At 43.7% G+C, this 17,469-nt stretch overlaps 1 protein-coding gene across 7 annotated transcripts in view; it reads right to left on the reverse strand.

The window, feature by feature from the left end:
• The window catches only part of LOC112229665 (ras/Rap GTPase-activating protein SynGAP-like), a 112,956-nt gene that overhangs the window by 85,722 nt on the left and 9,765 nt on the right, over positions 1-17,469 (reverse strand). For all 7 annotated transcript variants that reach the window (XM_042311662.1, XM_042311650.1, XM_042311653.1 and 4 more), the window contains exon 2: positions 7,490-7,626. In XM_042311662.1, the coding sequence (XP_042167596.1) occupies positions 7,490-7,626 (137 nt within the window). The remainder of the gene's footprint in view (positions 1-7,489; positions 7,627-17,469) is intronic.

The raw sequence follows: 17,469 nt of genomic DNA on the forward strand, positions 1-17,469 counted from the left end.
TTGTTGACGTTGAGTGTGAGGTTATTTTCCTGACACCACACTCCGAGGGCCCTCACCTCCTCCCTGTAGGCCGTCTCGTCGTTGTTGGTAATCAAGCCTACCACTGTTGTGTCGTCCGCAAACTTGATGATTGATTTGGAGGCGTGCATGGCCACGCAGTCGTGGGTGAACAGGGAGTACAGGAGGGGGCTCAGAACGCACCCTTGTGGGGCCCCAGTGTTGAGGATCAGCGGGGAGGAGATGTTGTTGCCTACCCTCACCACCTGGGGCGGCCCGTCAGGAAGTCCAGTACCCAGTTGCACAGGGCGGGGTCGAGACCCAGGGTCTCGAGCTTGATGACGAGCTTGGAGGGTACTATGGTGTTGAATGCCGAGCTGTAGTCGATGAACAGCATTCTCACATAGGTATTCCTCTTGTCCAGATGGGTTAGGGCAGTGTGCAGTGTGGTTGAGATTGCATCGTCTGTGGACCTATTTGGGCGGTAAGCAAATTGGAGTGGGTCAAGGGTGTCAGGTAGGGTGGAGGTGATATGGTCCTTGACTAGTCTCTCAAAGCACTTCATGATGACGGATGTGAGTGCTACGGGGCGGTAGTCGTTTAGCTCAGTTACCTTAGCTTTCTTGGGAACAGGAACAATGGTGGCCCTCTTGAAGCATGTGGGAACAGCAGACTGGTATAGGGATTGGTTGAATATGTCCGTAAACACACCGGCCAGCTGGTCTGCGCATGCTCTGAGGGCGCGGCTGGGGATGCCGTCTGGGCCTGCAGCCTTGCGAGGGTTAACACGTTTAAATGTCTTACTCACTTCGGCTGCAGTGAAGGAGAGACCGCATGATTCCGTTGCAGGCCGTGTCAGTGGCACTGTATTGTCCTCAAAGCGGGCAAAAAAGTTATTTAGTCTGCCTGGGAGCAAGACATCCTGGTCCGTGACTGGGCTGGGTTTCTTCCTGTAGTCCGTGATTGACTGTAGACCCTGCCACATACCTCTTGTGTCTGAGCCGTTGAATTGAGATTCTACTTTGTCTCTGTACTGGCGCTTAGCTTGTTTGATAGCCTTGCGGAGGGAATAGCTGCACTGTTTGTATTCAGCCATGTTACCAGACACCTTGCCCTGATTAAAAGCAGCATATACACCCACTGCAGGCGATCGTACACCCCCCCAACATACATAACATGCAGTCTACTGCGCTAGACATATCTAGTGGATGCACAGCGCAGAGCACAGCACTCCATACAATCCCCCATAGCCCAGTAAGCCGGAAGACATCTCTCAGTGCTATCGGTGGCAGGATTCTTTTTGTTGACGTTTACCTCTTTTTTTTTTTACATAATCAGGGACACACACACCATAAATCAAGTGTGTATTTGATTATGCTTGTGTTTTCCACTTAGGGCATACTAATGAGTATGTTGTGAGATGCATCTTACGCCAAGGACAGATATATTGCCAGTTACGGAATGAGTTCCTCAATGAAACATGTATTAAAAGACACCCAATCTGTACGAGTCCTGCACCCGCATGCATACAAGCTTGTTTCTTTATCGCCTGCCCTTTTATATGAGCAATTATATGCACGGAAAGACCTTGCTTTGCTGTTTATATAGTTTTTTATGATACACTGCGAGCTCACTGTTAAAAATGCGTCAGACCAAATTTTAACATGTGTTTATAACATCCACATTCTTTTTAGTTATTTCTCAATATAATCTAATTTACTTCATCATTGGACCATAACACTCTAGGAAAACCCTTCGAACACAGATATACTCTATATAACATGTTAATAATATGAGCCATCTGTCTCCAAGCCTTTTACACTGTCATAAGCGTAATAGTTGCTATATTTTTGGATAATTAACTGATAAATGCATTCACAAGACTTCAGACACATCCCTAAATGTATCTATCCACTCTTCTCTACCCTGTTTCCTTGCTGCACCAGAGCTCCTTTCTGCATTCACGAGCACTTATCTAATTAAATGTATCGTTACACATAAAATAGTAATATAAAGAAATGTGATCAATATACAGTATACTGTATGTGCTAAATGCTATGATAATCTAAGTGTAGTATTACTTCATCAATAAGTAATTGCTCCGGACTTCAGTTGAGTCTAAGGCATGGAGTTGCCGATTTTCCTCAATGAGAGTAGTGACTTTGACTAGGAATAAGAACTCAAAAAGTTCACAGAGCAGCTGAGAGGCCGTTTAGATCACATTAAACTCTGACTCAAAACTGATCTCAAACACCATACATAAATACTAGTCTATCATGGCATGCTAAACATGGTAATTTCCACAGCCCACTCCCCCCTCATCTCCACTGTGTCCCCATTCAGACATAATTCATCACAACACGTGTATGGAAAAGACCCCCCTACACACATACACACACATACACCCTGACACACAGCCCTTTCTGGTTGCGAGGGGGAACACCTGGGCACTATTTATAGCCTGCGTGGCAGTTTTGGATTGACAGGAGGTGGGGGAGGGAGGGGGAGCTGGTTAGGACAGTGGCGCTGCAGCTGGGGACTTGACACGGCCTTGGCACCGTCCCTGGTAGCCATGCTCATGAGTGGGCACACAAGGCAGGTTGGCACACAACACTGGCAGACCAGACAGAGGGCATGTGGGGCCCGCACTGACACTCACACAGGGGCAGTCGTCTAGCTTTGAAACCTGCAGGGAGCAAGATAGCATGCTAATTGTCTATCAATGTCTGTAATTGTAATGCAGTATAGCAGTGTTTCCCAATTTCTGTTCTGGAGTTTCTGTCTCTGGGTATTCTGGTTTTTGTATGGGCGAGTCAACAATCCATTTCATTCAATTGAAAAATAGATTGAATACTGGCATGCAGACCTTGGCTCCCTTGAGTGTTGTCAGAGATAAGCTCATTCATAAGGTCATTCTAATAGCTAACAAGAAGGTCAATTGTACTGGATTTCGGCATCCAGCAAACTGTAGTCAAAGGTAAGAGTAGGAGCAAAAGTGGCTAAGACTGAAATAGACAGATAACTGTGCTCAGGCACTGCAAGGAGGGGTGGATGGTGGGTTGTGGGTGAGTAGAGGGAGAATGAAAGCCATAGACCTGAGGGAGAGTAGAGGGGGGCTGGTATGGAGAGTTGAGCAATGCTGCAGGCTGCCTGGACCATATGTCACTACTGGCACAGCTGTGATGGGTAGGCTGGGTGGGGGATATGGGTGTGTGTGTGTGTGTGTGTGTGTGTGTGTGTGTGTGTGTGTGTGTGTGTGTGTGTGTGTGTGTGTGTGTGTGTGTGTGTGTGTGTGTGTGTGTGTGTGTGTGTGTGTGTGTGTGTGTGGGTGACTAGGGAGGGGGTACGGGGTTAATGGAGCGGCAGGTGTGAATCCAATACTTTGTAACGGAGTCGTGATCAAACAGCGGCTGAGTCCACTACCTCTGCCCCCAACACACACACACACACAGACGCATTCACGCACGCACGCACACAAACACACACGCACACACCAGCCTCTGTGTCCCTGGAAGTATGACAAACGGTTGGCCAACACCACTGTCTGTCCTCAAGTCTCTTGATAACATCCTATCACTGACAGATGTTCCCTCCCCTCGCCTCAGGCATTGGACACAGCAACTGGCATGTGATAAAATCAGAGAGAAACGTTCAAACAGAGGGATTTTAAGACCATATTTGGCATCTTGGAATGAGAAAAGAGGGCATTTAGAGAGCATCCCTAAGTACTAAATCTGACCAAATTCCAATCCAAAGTTGATCTTCATTGTTTGTATGTAAAATTTGAGCATGCTGCAAAGCACTGGTGGAAGAGCTGTCCCACTACTCCCCTATGTGGACATTTCCCACAATACCTGCATTCAGTTGGAATGTTAGATCAACTCCATTTAAATGCACTATACACATGCATAGCCAGGCAAATTAATCAAATTGCCTTGATAAAACGCAAGTTTACATTGAGTGTACAAAACACTAGGAACACCTGCTCTTTCCATGACATAGACTGACCAGGTGAATCCAGGTGAAAGCTATAATCCCTTATTGATGTCACTTGTTAAATCCACTTCAATCAGTGTAGATGAAGGGGAGGAGACACGTTAAAGAAGGAATTAAGACACGGGTTGTGTATGTGTACCATTCAGAGGGTGAATGGACAAGACAGATTTGTGCCTTTGGAAGGGTTATAGTAGTAGGTGCCAGGCTTGAGTGTGTCAACAACTGCAACGTTCGTGGGGTTTTCAGGCTCAATAGTTTCTTGTGTGTATCAAGAATGGTCCACCACCCAAAAGACATACAGCCATCTTCACACAACTTTGGGAAGCATTGGCATCAACATGGGCCAGCATCCCTGTGGAACGCTTTGGACACTTTGTAAAGTCTATGCCCTGACGAATTGAAGCTATTCTGAGGGCAAAAGAAGGGAGAAACACAATATTATGAAGGTGTTCCTAATGTTTTGTACACTCAGTGTATTACCCCTAATATGTATAAGGGTGACCTTTTGAAAATGGCTTATTTCAGTTGCGCGTAATGGTTATTCAGATGCCAAAAGGCAGTAAAGCGCTTGTTAAATAACCTTAGGATTTGCCAATGTACAGTGCATTGAGCCTTCTTATTGGTCAAATGAAGGAGCTTCTTCCTCATGACTCCTTCCATCCACGTGTGCCTTATTATTACATAATTACCACATCCCCCCTGTTTCCAAATGGGTTCCCAAGGGTCATGCATGTGTAAAAATGCTAACTACTCCTGAGTCATGCTTTATGCAATGTGACAACAGTAGCTTCAGGCAAAGCCACCATGGCGCTGCATTGTTGGCTTGGGCGCTAATGAATTAATTTACAGTATCAACACTGCCAAAGCCATTGAAAACATATGGGCAGGGAATGCAACACAATGGCCATGCATTGATACTGAGACAAATCCTGTTACAATTCCCTTTATTTTGAATTAGCCTAGCAGGCTAATGCTAATGTGCAGTAGTAGTGAGAGAGGATACTAACATGCTAGTGCTAGCGCTGTGCTAGCAGGAAGTAGTGCCCTCTGATTGCTTGCATAACACTGGTGCACAGTGGGAGGGAGAGCGATTCCTGGGCACATGACTGGAGGACAGGGCACTGGTGCGTGGCGTCTGGTGCACACAGTGCGGGGCTCTGTCACTTCACATCAGTGGCAGCCATTACTGTCGATCCTCTCGCTCCCACCACAAGCACAGAGAGCTAACAGCAGCCCACTGGGAAGTGGTCAGGGCTCTTCTACTGTCAATGGCAGTGCAGCATGGAGTTATTTTGTTAGGGAGTGAAGTTCAGTTGGATTGTGTGGTGTTCACTTTTAAGATTGACTTCTGAGATGGAGAGAATGCAAGTAGGGGAAGCTACACAAATAATATAGGGTTGAACAGAAGGTATAGTGACTTCTGTACATGGATGAAAGGGAACACTCTTAATCTATTACGTTAATTCGGACTATGCATAAGTCAAGCTTTCAACATCACCCGTTTCACCACTTGTAGTGTTTACCGAGGTGAATAGAGCACATTTGAAATATGGGAGCACAGAAGAGCACAATGGTGAAGTGACAGATATTTTTCACATGTTCCTCCAGAGCACTGTTATTCCCTCACGCAGCCCCTTAGTTGAGACTGTAGAAGTCGCAATGAAGAGAAAAGGGTCTTTTGACGGATGTCATTCACAAAACAAAACAGAGTGGCATCTCAATGGAGCTGCCTGGGAAAGAAAGGAGAGAGCAGGTCTGTGGGATAGCCACGTCAGTCACTCCAGGGAGAGAGGGAGGGAGGGAGCAGAGAGGGAGGAGAGGTAGCCTGAGAAATCAAATGTGAGAGAGAGAGATATATATTCCTCTGTTCCACCTTATCTCCTCTTTGGCAACATATGATTGCTTTTTGTCATGCCACAAAAAGCATTTGAATCGAATAGAATAGAATCAAGTTGAGCGTGTGTGTATGAGAGAGAGAGAGAGAGAGAGAGAGAGAGAGAGAGAGACCCACTCGCACCGCATGAGGTGAGTGACAGGCATGAATATTTAATTGCCTCTCATCCTCTCTCCGAGGTGGTGGCTATCGGCACGTCAGGTCTGCCTCAAATCCATTCATAGCTTCTGCCTCATTGGCACAATTAGACAGGGATAAGCCTTTGATTAATTGACCTGGGCCTTCTTCTCATCACTCCAGAGCTGAAAAGGCCCTTATCTGGATCATAAGGTTCTTTATCCTCCTTCTGAGTGACGAGAATTAAAGATATTGGCAGCTAGCTACCCTGCAAGTACCGCTACAGTACTCCGTTACATCATTACATAATCATTAATAGACTCATACTCTCAATCAAATGTACTACGAAAACTGTTATTGCAGTGTAATAGGCTTTAAGTGTGTAAGTAAAACCTCTATGTGTTTTAATTGTGTTTTAGGATTAATGTATTGGATATCAATCTGTAAATCTGTCTACAATTTCTACATTTAAAAAGAGACCTGTCCAAAGCCGATACAGGTACAAAAGTGAAGGAATAGTACCCCCTTCTGGTCTTAGCTAGCAGGCTGAATCTTTACTTAGTAAGATATAATAAGTAATAGTAGTTTATTTATTTTTTAAATTACCAATAAATAGTCAGGTTGAAAAAGTCCAGTATTCCTAGTGTCTCAGAGTAGGAGTGCTGATCTAGAATCAGGTCCCACCGGGTCATGTAATCGTGTTATGTCTGTTATGATCTAAAAGGTATACTGATCCTAGATCAGCACTCAGATGGGAAAGGGGATACCTAGTCAGTTGCACAACTGAATGCATTCAACCTAAATGTGTCTTTTGATGGCTCGGGGATTCAAACCAGCGACCTTTCGGTTACTGGCCCCAATGCCCATCTTAGCCAGACGTGACCTACTTGTATAGAGGCATACTGGTGCCAAAGTTGTTTGCCACAAAATTCTAAGCTAATAATAGTTGCAGGACTGGACCTCCCATAAGCAAGCCTTAGGCGATAGTGTCCCAGGACACCTGCCTTGAGTGTATAATATGAACACTGGCCTCTTTCAGGACCAACATGTACATGAGATACTGTGTTATAACTAGGACCCCGGCCCGGTGCTTTTCCTAGTCAGGTCATATGTGGTCGGGAAAACCTCAGGGATTAAAACAGTGACAACGTTTATTGGCAATGTAATGTACTCAGCATACCATGTAATGTCAGGTCATGTCAAATGAAGTTACATGCCTAAAGGGCCAATTGTGGTGACATCCTTTTTTGGATACGTCATTTTTTATTCAACTGTGTGGCTTTAGAAACTGTCATGACAGTGTTGTAGACACTCATGCCATGTCAAACAACCCAGTCAGTATGGTACAGCAACAGTATGGTACAGCAAAGTGAGCCATAGAATAGATAGAAATATAATTCCTAGAACAGTAATCCCCTTTCAAGTCAATGGGTGGGTGATGGTTGGGATTGTATTTCTATAGTGTGTGCCGCAGTAGATAAGTACCTCCTCCTGGTCCAACATGTAGAGCTGATTTCCGGAGATCACGCAGAGACGGGGGTTCCAGTCGGGGCGGTCGTAGGAGGGAGCGGCAAAGGAAGGGGCATGGGGGCGATAGGAGGGGGGGACGGCACACCTCGCATCTGGAGAGGAGAGAGAACAAGGGGAGAGGGACAGAGAGAGGGGAGTGGGGTCAGTTAGGGTGACTGGATGGTGGAGGACATGCCAGAACATGCCCGTCGTCAGATGGTTGACGTTAACTTGTTTATGTTTGCAAGCTGGTACGTCCGCATCAGTTGAATCCAAAGCACTGAAAATGCAATGTGACTTCTTCACATGTTGTCCACATTTCACGCATAACAACAATGCTCAATGAAAGAAGTGGACAAATTCATCTAGGACTGGTCCATTACGCAGTAAATAACTCACCAATCAATGCACTCATTCAGAGAAAATAACACACTTTCTACAGAGTTGAATTATTATTACGATTTGTAACCATAGCCTAAAATGTGGATAAAAGGATTGGATGAAAGGGTCTGCTACATCAGAGGTTCCCAAAATGGGGTCTGCGGAAGAGGTACTGCAGTGGCCAGATCTCTAAATATGTATAAAATAAATAATTACATTTTTTTTTCAATGAATATTGTTACAATATTCGATTTTAAAAACATTTGCCCAGGGATTCGTTTAGAGGGTCTAATACAATAAAATGTCATTATTATTCATCTACAATGTAGGTTCTTATTAACCATGGGCAACAAGGCCTGGGAGGCTCACAGGGATATCCATCAATTATTCATTTTTCAACTCAATACTTCTTTGTTTTGAACATGAATGCACTTTAATTTAACCTTTAAAACGGAAAAGTTTTCTCTCTGCCTATGCTATAAAAAAAAATGAATTGCATGAAATTAGCTTCAAAACGTGAAAAAAAAACATCTTCGATGCCACGTGGCGGGCTATTTAAATGTTCCTTCCCTGGGGCCGAGACTTCGCCCAACCATGCACTGCAGACAGCACAGTAAAAAGTCTCCTTTTATGCCATTTCTATCGCACTGCGAGTTGTGTTATGGTTAAAAGGCAGTCCTTGATGGATTTGCTATCACAAAAGGGGTCCCCGGACCCAGAAAGTTCAGAAAACCCTGTGCTAAATGACCATATCTTCATACTACATCGCTAATTCCATCAGTTTCATAATCCCTCTGCCCTGGACACGCCTTTGTTCGTCCTCAGGTTCCCCCTCTGACCAGACGGCCGTAACAGACAGGCAGCTCTTCAGACAGACCCTGGGTCCTGAAGCAGAAGGGCCGTGGCATGAAACAGAGCAAAATAAGCTTTGTGATCCACTACAACTGCTGGAGTCAATTAGCCAAGCTCTGACTTCAGTCCGGATGATGCTAGGTCACTCAGAAATAACCAGGGCATGGCTCTTTGTCTTTTTCACTATCTTTCGTAGTCTCCAATTCCTAGTGTGTCTCTTTGTCACTCCTACTCACTCTGCCCATCCATCTGCTTCTCCTTCTCTCATCTGTCTCCATTACTTCATGTCTTTCTTGTATTGACCTTCCTATTCGTCTTTCCTCCAGTCTCTTTCCATGTTCCCCTCTTTCAAATTTCTTTCTCTTTTCCCTCTAAGTTATGTCAGGGGCTATGTTAATGTTTTCATCAAAACTCTTTTGATATCCCTTCGCCTCGTTTTTACGTCAACCAGAATGTTAAGCAAACATCTCAACACTATTCTCACTCCAGACAGCCTTGTGTTGTGAATTCACAGACACCCTCAACAAGGCCGGAAACAAGCCTTCAACAAGAGGTTAGCCAAAGTGACATTCCCCACTCCCCACTCCTCACACCAAGACTGATTTCCCAATTCACACACATCAAATCTGCAGATTGTACAAGTCCCAGAGACCCTCTAACACACTTTATTTAACCCTTACCCATACATCTTGTAGATGGTACAAATAACGACTATCTAGTGTCTACCTCTTCACCTTCCAGACAGCACACTTTAACCCTTTGCATATTTCCCCATGTTTGAGAAAGGAAAGGCCCCTGCAGGTTGAATGATGTAACAGGCCCTGACGCGGCTGAGACACGGCACAGTCGGCACACTCACCGCAGCGTGCCATGCTGTCCATTTGACACTATGCCAAAAACAGAGCCACTCCGACCCTGAAAATAGGCCTACTTCAGCCAAACAACCATGTCAGAACCTTTATTTTACTAAAAAAAGCTTTCTCAAATATTCACTATATTCACATATAGTCACACTTGTATCCCCACCAAGTAGGAAGGCAAGCACAAAAGGCAATCTGTCTAATTGTAGCGAACACAGCTGAGTTGATGTTTTATATTCAAGTTTAATTATGAATAAAGCTGCTCTTGAAATATAAATGAGTTGCTAAACAAGCGAAGCTTATTAAGGGGATCACAGTGGTAGAATCCAAGGTATGAGTCATTGTACGATATGAAGAGAGATTACATAACCTTGATTTCAACCTCTAAGTCACTTTTCACTCATGGACTCACAGTCACAGTGTCTATTGTGACTGAGCCTCCTAGGGGTTTTCATATATACTCACATATCATTAAGAATTTGACCAAATCACAAAATCTAGGCCGTGAATATAGGCCAGGGCATGGAGGGATCTTTATATACAGTACCAGTCAAAAGTTTGGACACACCTACTCATTCAAGGGCTTTTCTTTAAAAAAAAAACTATTTTCTACATTTTAGAATAATAGTGAAGACATCAAAACTATGAAAAAACACATATGGAATCTTGTAGTAACCCAACAATATATTTGAGATTTGAGATTCATCAAAGTACCCACCCTTTGCCTTAATGACAGCTTTGCACACTTTTGGCATTCCCTCAACCAGCATCATGAGGTAGTTACCTGGAATGCATTTCAATTAACAGGTGCGCTTTGTTAAAAGTTAATTTGTGGAATTTATTTCCTTCTTAATGCTTTGTGTTGTGACAAGATAGGGGTGGTATACAGAAGATAGCCCTATTTGCTAAAAGACCAAGTCCATATTATGGCAAGAACAGCTCAGATAAGCAAAGAGAAACGACAGTCCATCATTACTTTAAGACATGAAGGTCAATCAATGTGGAAAATTTCAAGAACTTCAACCATCAAGCGCTATGATGAAACTGGCTCTCATGAGGACCGCCACAGGAAAGTAACACCCATAGTTACCACTGCTGCAGAAGATAAGTTCATTAAAGTTAACTGCACCTCAGATTGCAGCTCAATAAATGCTTCACAGAGTTCAAGTAACAGACACATCTCAACATCAACTGTTCAGAGGAGACTACGTGAATCAGGCCTTCATGGTCAAATTGCTGCAAAGAAATCACTACTAAAGGACACCAATGAGAAAAAGAGACTTGCTTGGGCCAAGAAACAAGAGCAATGGGTGGGAGACCGGTAGAAATCTGTCCTTTGGTCTGATGAGTCCAAATTTGAGATTTCTGGTTCTAACCGCTGTGTCTTTGTGAGACGCAGAGTAGGTGAACAGATGATCTCTGCATGTGTGTTTCTCACTGTGAAGCAAGGAGGAGGAGGTGTGATAGTGTGGGGGTGCTTTGCTTGTGACACTGTCAGTGATATATTTAGAATTCAAGGCACACTTAACCAGCATGGCTAACACAGCATTCTGCAGCGATATGCCATCCCATCTGGTTTGCGCTTAGTGGGACTATCATTTATTTTTCAACAGGACAATAACCCAACACACCTCCAGGCTGTGGCTATTTTTGAACACTTTTTTAGCTACTACATGATTCCATATGTGTTATTTCATAGTTAAGATGTCTTCACTATTATTCTAAAATGTAGAAAACAGTAAAAAATAAAGAAAAACCCATGAATGAATGGGTGTGTCCAAACTTTTGACTGGTAGTGTATATATACAGTTGAAGTCAGAAGTTTACATACACTTGCAAATTTAAACTCTGTTTTTCACAATTCCTGACGTTTAATCCTAGTAAAAATTCCCTGTCTTAGGTCAGTTAGGATCACCACTTTATTTTAAGAATGTGAAATGTCAGAATAATAGTAGTAGAGAATGATTTATTTCAGCTTTATTTCTTTCATCACATTCCCAGTGGGTCAGAAGTTTACATACACTCAATTAGTATTTGGTAGCATTGCCTTTAAATTGTTTAACTTGGAAAAAACGTTTTGGGTAGCCTTCCACAAGCTTCCCACAATAAATTGGGTGAATTTTGGCCCATTCTTCCCAACAGAGCTGGTGTAACCGAGTCAGGTTTGTAGGCCTCCTTGCTCGCACACACTTTTTCAGTTCTGACCACAAATTGTATATAGGATTGAGGTCAGGGCTTTGTGATGGCCACTCCAATACCTTGACTTTGTTGTCCTTAAGCCATTTTGCCACAACTTTGGAAGTATGCTTGGGGTCATTGTTCATTTGGAAGACCCATTTGCGACCAAGCTTTAACTTCCTGATTGATGTGTTAAGATGCTGCTTCAATATATCCACATCATTTTCCACCCTCATGATGCCATCTATTTTGTGAAATGCACCAGTCCCTCCTGCAGCAAAGCACCTCCAAAACATGATGCTGCCACCCCCGTGCTTCATGGTTGGGATGGTGTTCTCCAGCTTGCAAGCCTCCCCCTTTTTCCTCCAAACATAACGATGGTCATTATGGCCAAACAGTTCTATTTTTGTTTCATCAGACCAGAGGACATTTCTCCAGAAAGTACAATATTTGTCCCCATGTGCAGTTGCAAACCGTAGTCTGGCTTTTTATGGCAGTTTTGGAGTAGTGGCTTCTTCCTTGCTGAGCGGCCTTTCAGGTTATGTCGATATAGGACTCCTTTTACTGTGGATATAGATACATTTGTACCTGTTTCCTCCAGCATCTTCACAAGGTCCTTTGCTGTTGTTCTCGGATTGATTTGCACTTTTCGCACCAAAGTACGTTCATCTCTAGGAGACAGAACGCGTCTCCTTCCTGAGCGGTATAACGGTTGCGTGGTCCCATGGTGTTTATACTTGCGTACTTGTGTTTGTATAGATGAATGTGGTACCTTCAGGCATTTGGAAATTGCTCCCAAGGATGAACCAGACTTTTCTGAGGTCTTGGCTGATTTCTTTTGATTTTCCTATGATGTCAAGCAAAGAGGCACTGAGTTTGAAGGTAGGCCTTCAAATACATCCATAGGTACACCTCCAATTGACTCAAATGATGATAATTAGCCTATCAGAAGCTTCTAAAGCCATTACATCTTTTTCTGGAATTTCCCAAGCTGTTTAAAGGCACAGTCAACTTAGTGTATGTCAACTTCTGACCCATTGGAATTGTGATACAGTGAATTATAAGTGAAATAATCTGTCTGTAAACAATTGTTGGAAAAATTAGTAGTTGTTCTAACTGACTTGCCAAAACTATAGTTTGTTCACAAGAAATGTGTGGTGTGGTTGAAAAATGAGTTTTTATGACTCCAACCCGAGTGTATGTAAACTTCCGACTTCAGCAGTATATATATATATATATATTTAAATCTTTATCATCTCTGACAATGGCATGGAGAAATGTACAGACCATATTATCCTGTCCTGCAGCTAAAATGACGTACTTCCTTGTACGTGGATGTTCCCTTGTTTAGCAGTTGAAGTGTTACTTTTTCATGTGGAAAGTAGAAAGAGCTGGTGTCGGAAAATGTTTGTGTATTGAGACTAATACCGTATATCAATTCGATCATCATTATGAGCATGTCAATCACCATCATCTTTACTGCAGACGACATATAGCCTAAATTCCAAGGCCCAGGAATCTCAAGGCCCAGGAATCCCAAGGCCCCGGAGTGTGACACTAGTTCGCGTCCTTCAGAGACACATTGGCCAGGGAGAGAGAAAGCCTTTGACGATAAACCTTATAGACCGACAGCAGCATACTCCATGAAAGTCACAATGTTGTGGATCCACTGGGGAAATCGGTGACTCATTCCCATAATATGTGCTCCCGCTACAATCTGTACCTCCACCTTCATTCCTCATCATCTGAAAAACCTTGGAGGGAATTGTGCGGCCCAATCTAGGTGGGCTAGTTCTGTGTTATAAATATGAAAAATAAACACTGTATTCTTGTTAACGCTCTCAGAATATGCTGAGGTCTGTCTCTGTAACGCCATTTATTTCTGCCTTCCTTTGCAGTTTGCCAAGGAGCCGAGCAGCCGTCAGATGACTGGTCAGCTTTATTCAACGTTGTCATTACTGAGCCCGACAGGGGTAATGTTCATTTATACATATCACTAAGCTCTAAAACAGCGCTAAAAATAAACATGCATTATCCTCAGGTCGCCCGGGTCGGGCAACGTACCAACGTCAGCGTAGCCTTGTTGGTTACTTTCAAGGCAAATAAGCACAATGTACTGTACAGTATGTACACATTTTATACATTACTTGGTGCCCACGTAGCATTTATATCACATCATTCGGAATCAATAGGGGTATCCTACCATTCCATATTCTATGAATGCTTTTGGATTTATTGCCCAGATTTGATGTATTTATGAAAATATACACTGGTCTACAATGGTGTTCTTTAATATGCTGATTCAGGGTATTTAGTACATGGCCTTCAGTGTCATGAGAGACGTCAAATGTCAGGGATGTGTCACAATGGGCCTCAATGAAGAGGTGAACACAGAGGTCCGCACTACACTGACACCACACAGTCCTGTGTGTGTGCGTGTGTGTGTCTGTCTGTGTGTGTGTGTGTGTCTGTCTGTGTGTATTCTCACCTGTCAGATCATTCACTCAGCCCTTTCCCGGGCCAGCAGGGCTCCCCACTACCGCGCATTTGTCCACACGGCGTCACTGTTGCTGCACTTTACGTGTGAATCCGCCCCCAACTCCACACACAGGAAACAAGGTTACTGCCCAAGAGATGTCACTTCCGAAACACCCACTCTTGCTCGCTCGCGCTCTTTCCCTCACGCCCCCAGCCTATTGCCATGACAACCGAGAAAAGAATAGAATATAAGTGAGTGTTAAAGAGACAGATGATCAGAGACGAGGAGAAAGTGAAGAAGAGATGGAGGGAAAGGGAAAGATTGAGAGGGAGAATAGTAGAAGTGGGGAGACCGCAGGGAATGAGATAGACAGGGGGAGAGAGGAGTAGACAGGGAGAAAATGAGTGGGAGGAGGGAAGGATGGACGATAGGAGAGATAGAAAGAAGGGGAAGAGGAGGGAAGCGATGGGATGAGGTGGGGATAGGAAGAGAGGAGAGGTGAATAACTGGGGATGCTGAGAAGAAGGAGAGAGATAAATGAAGTGATGAGAGAGGGAAAAAGGGAAGGAGGATACTTTTTTGGGAAAAGGGAGCCCACATCTTGTTCCCATAGCAACCCAGCCATCCATGAAAAACGGACTTGTTCCTCCCTCCCTCTCGCTCTCTCTCTGATGCGCACGCGCACATCTTTTCTGTCCATCTATCTATCTACACACTATAGACATAAGTTGGTGGTGAGCAATACTGTATATGGGTAAAAGTATCCTTATACGGCTGTGTAAAATACATCAACGGATATCACAGTCCAATACGTTCAATACTGTTACTGTAAGACAACATAAGATGAGGAAACAAGATCTATATATTCATAAGCAAGCCGTCTGCTTGAATATATGGCGGTAATAAAATTGGATTCAAAATTAAATTAAACTTTCCCACAAACTCCCTGGCAGCCTCCCCCCATCTCCCCACCATCTATTGCTCCCCTCTCCCTTCCACCCATCTGTCTCTCAGTCCCCCACTTCCACAGCCCATTTCTCTCTCTCTCTCGTCCTCACTTTCTCTCACACATTTATCTCCTAATGTCCCCCTTCTCTCACTCTACCCGTCTCCCTTTTACTTCTCTCATGCTCTCCTTCCTGCCTCTCGTTACCATCGTCTCTCTCACTGCCACACATCTCTCGCTCTCTCTCCATTCCCATCCCTCCTCCAGGATGCTAGAGCAGTAGGGTGGAATGACTGCACTGCCAGTAACAGAGTTGGCTTATTAGAGTGTACAGTATCACTCTCTCTCTCCTTTCCCTTCACTTGACTATTCCACGGGGCTACACAGCAATCCCCCAAGTTGTGCTGCAAAACTCTCTTTATACTTAGGGCTTGAATAACATCTATAGGAAATGAGATGCAGGATTGCTTTGTCTGCTAACCCTTCATGGTGATGTGCTGTTCCGCCCTGTCAACCTGTGTGAAGGTGATATTCAATGTGCTGAGTATAGAGAAAATATAAATGAATGGGACTCGTGTGTGTGTGTGTGTGTGTGTGTGTGTGTGTGTGTGTGTGTGTGTGTGTGTGTGTGTGTGTGTGTGTGTGTGTGTGTGTGTGTGTGTGTGTGTGTGTGTGTGTGTGTGTGTGTGTGCGTGCGTGCGTGTGCGTGTGCGTGCGTGCGTGCGTGCGTGCGTGCGTGTGCGTGCGTGCGTGCGTGCGTGAATTACTGTGAATGCAAAACCACAGTGATCCACACACGTCTATCATCTATTATGATGTGTTCTCCCGTCTCTTCTCTCTGTTTGTATATCCTGTCTCATGTCACATGTGGGGGGTACTCCACTGAGAGAAAGCAGGTCAAGCCTTTGGTCCTCAGAGATAAATAATAATTATAGTGAACTGTCCTCAATCCAGAGATAGACTAAGAACTGTGTCATTGTTATATTACCCAAAATGGCAATCTCTCAAACTCCTACACAGCTTAACTCACCTCGTCTGACACACAGAGGAGTGACGGGGAGTCTGACTGGGAGGCCCTCTGTTGCCCTGGGTGGAATTATGAAAGAACCTTCTGATTGAGAAAAAGCCAGAGGTGTCTTGGATCAGAGGTATCTGGGGTATTTCATGGCACCGTTTTGCCTCCTTGATTTTGACAGATCAACGCAATGATGTCTGAGTAGGAATCAACAGAGACCATCTAAATGGATTTTAGTTCTGGGTTTTCTGCTTTCACTTCATCACCAAGATGTCTGTCATGTTCAGTGGGTGTCTGAAATGATTCACACCCTTGATAAAGATGAGGAAAAATTACTGTACAAAATAAATAACTCAAATACTGAAAAGGGAAATTAGATTGTTTTATACTAATACAATTGTTCAGAGAAATATATTTTGTTTAACAAGTAATAAAAAACGATCTCAAAAAGGTAGGGGTCAAATTATCGACACCCCTGTTTTCAATACCATTCAATACCTCACCTTATGAGGATAACGGCAATGAGCCTTTTTCAAAAATTATTTATGAGATTGGCAAACACAATGGGAGGGATCTTAGACCATTCCTCCATACAGAATCTTTCCAGATCCTTGATATCTGTCACGTACGTGAGGAGAGACGGGCCAAGACGCAGCGGATGTAGAATTACACATATTTATTATGAAGTGAAACTTAGCAAAAACAAAACAATAAATCAATAAACTAACAACGAAACGTGACTACGCAGTGCACATGCACAAAACACAAAATAATATCCCACAAACACAGGTGGGAAAAATGCTACCTAAATATGATCCCCAATTAGAGACAACCATTATCAGCTGCCTGTAATTGGGAATCATACGAATCACCAACATAGAAAAATAAACTAGAACACCACCTAGAAATAATAAACTAGAATAATCCCAGTCACGCCGTGACAATATATTTTCTCTGCGCTTATGGATGGCCCTCTTCAATTCAAACCACAGGTTTTCAATGGGGGTCATGTCCAGAGACTGGTTTTGTTGATTTAGATTTTGTGATCAATTAACAATTTCTTTGTGGATTTTGATGTGTGCTTGGGGTTATTGTTTTGCTGTAAGATCGACTTGCTGGAATATCCAACTGTGGCCAAGTTTCAGCCTCCTGGCAGAAGCAATCAGGTTTTTGGCTGAAATGTCCTGGTACTGAGTGAAGTTCATAATGCCTTAAGACTTGAGACAATTGTCAAATGGATTGTGT

The sequence above is a fragment of the Oncorhynchus tshawytscha genome, linkage group LG03 (genome assembly GCF_018296145.1).
Source record: "Oncorhynchus tshawytscha isolate Ot180627B linkage group LG03, Otsh_v2.0, whole genome shotgun sequence".
In the NCBI taxonomy this organism is placed as follows: Eukaryota; Metazoa; Chordata; class Actinopteri; order Salmoniformes; family Salmonidae; genus Oncorhynchus; species Oncorhynchus tshawytscha.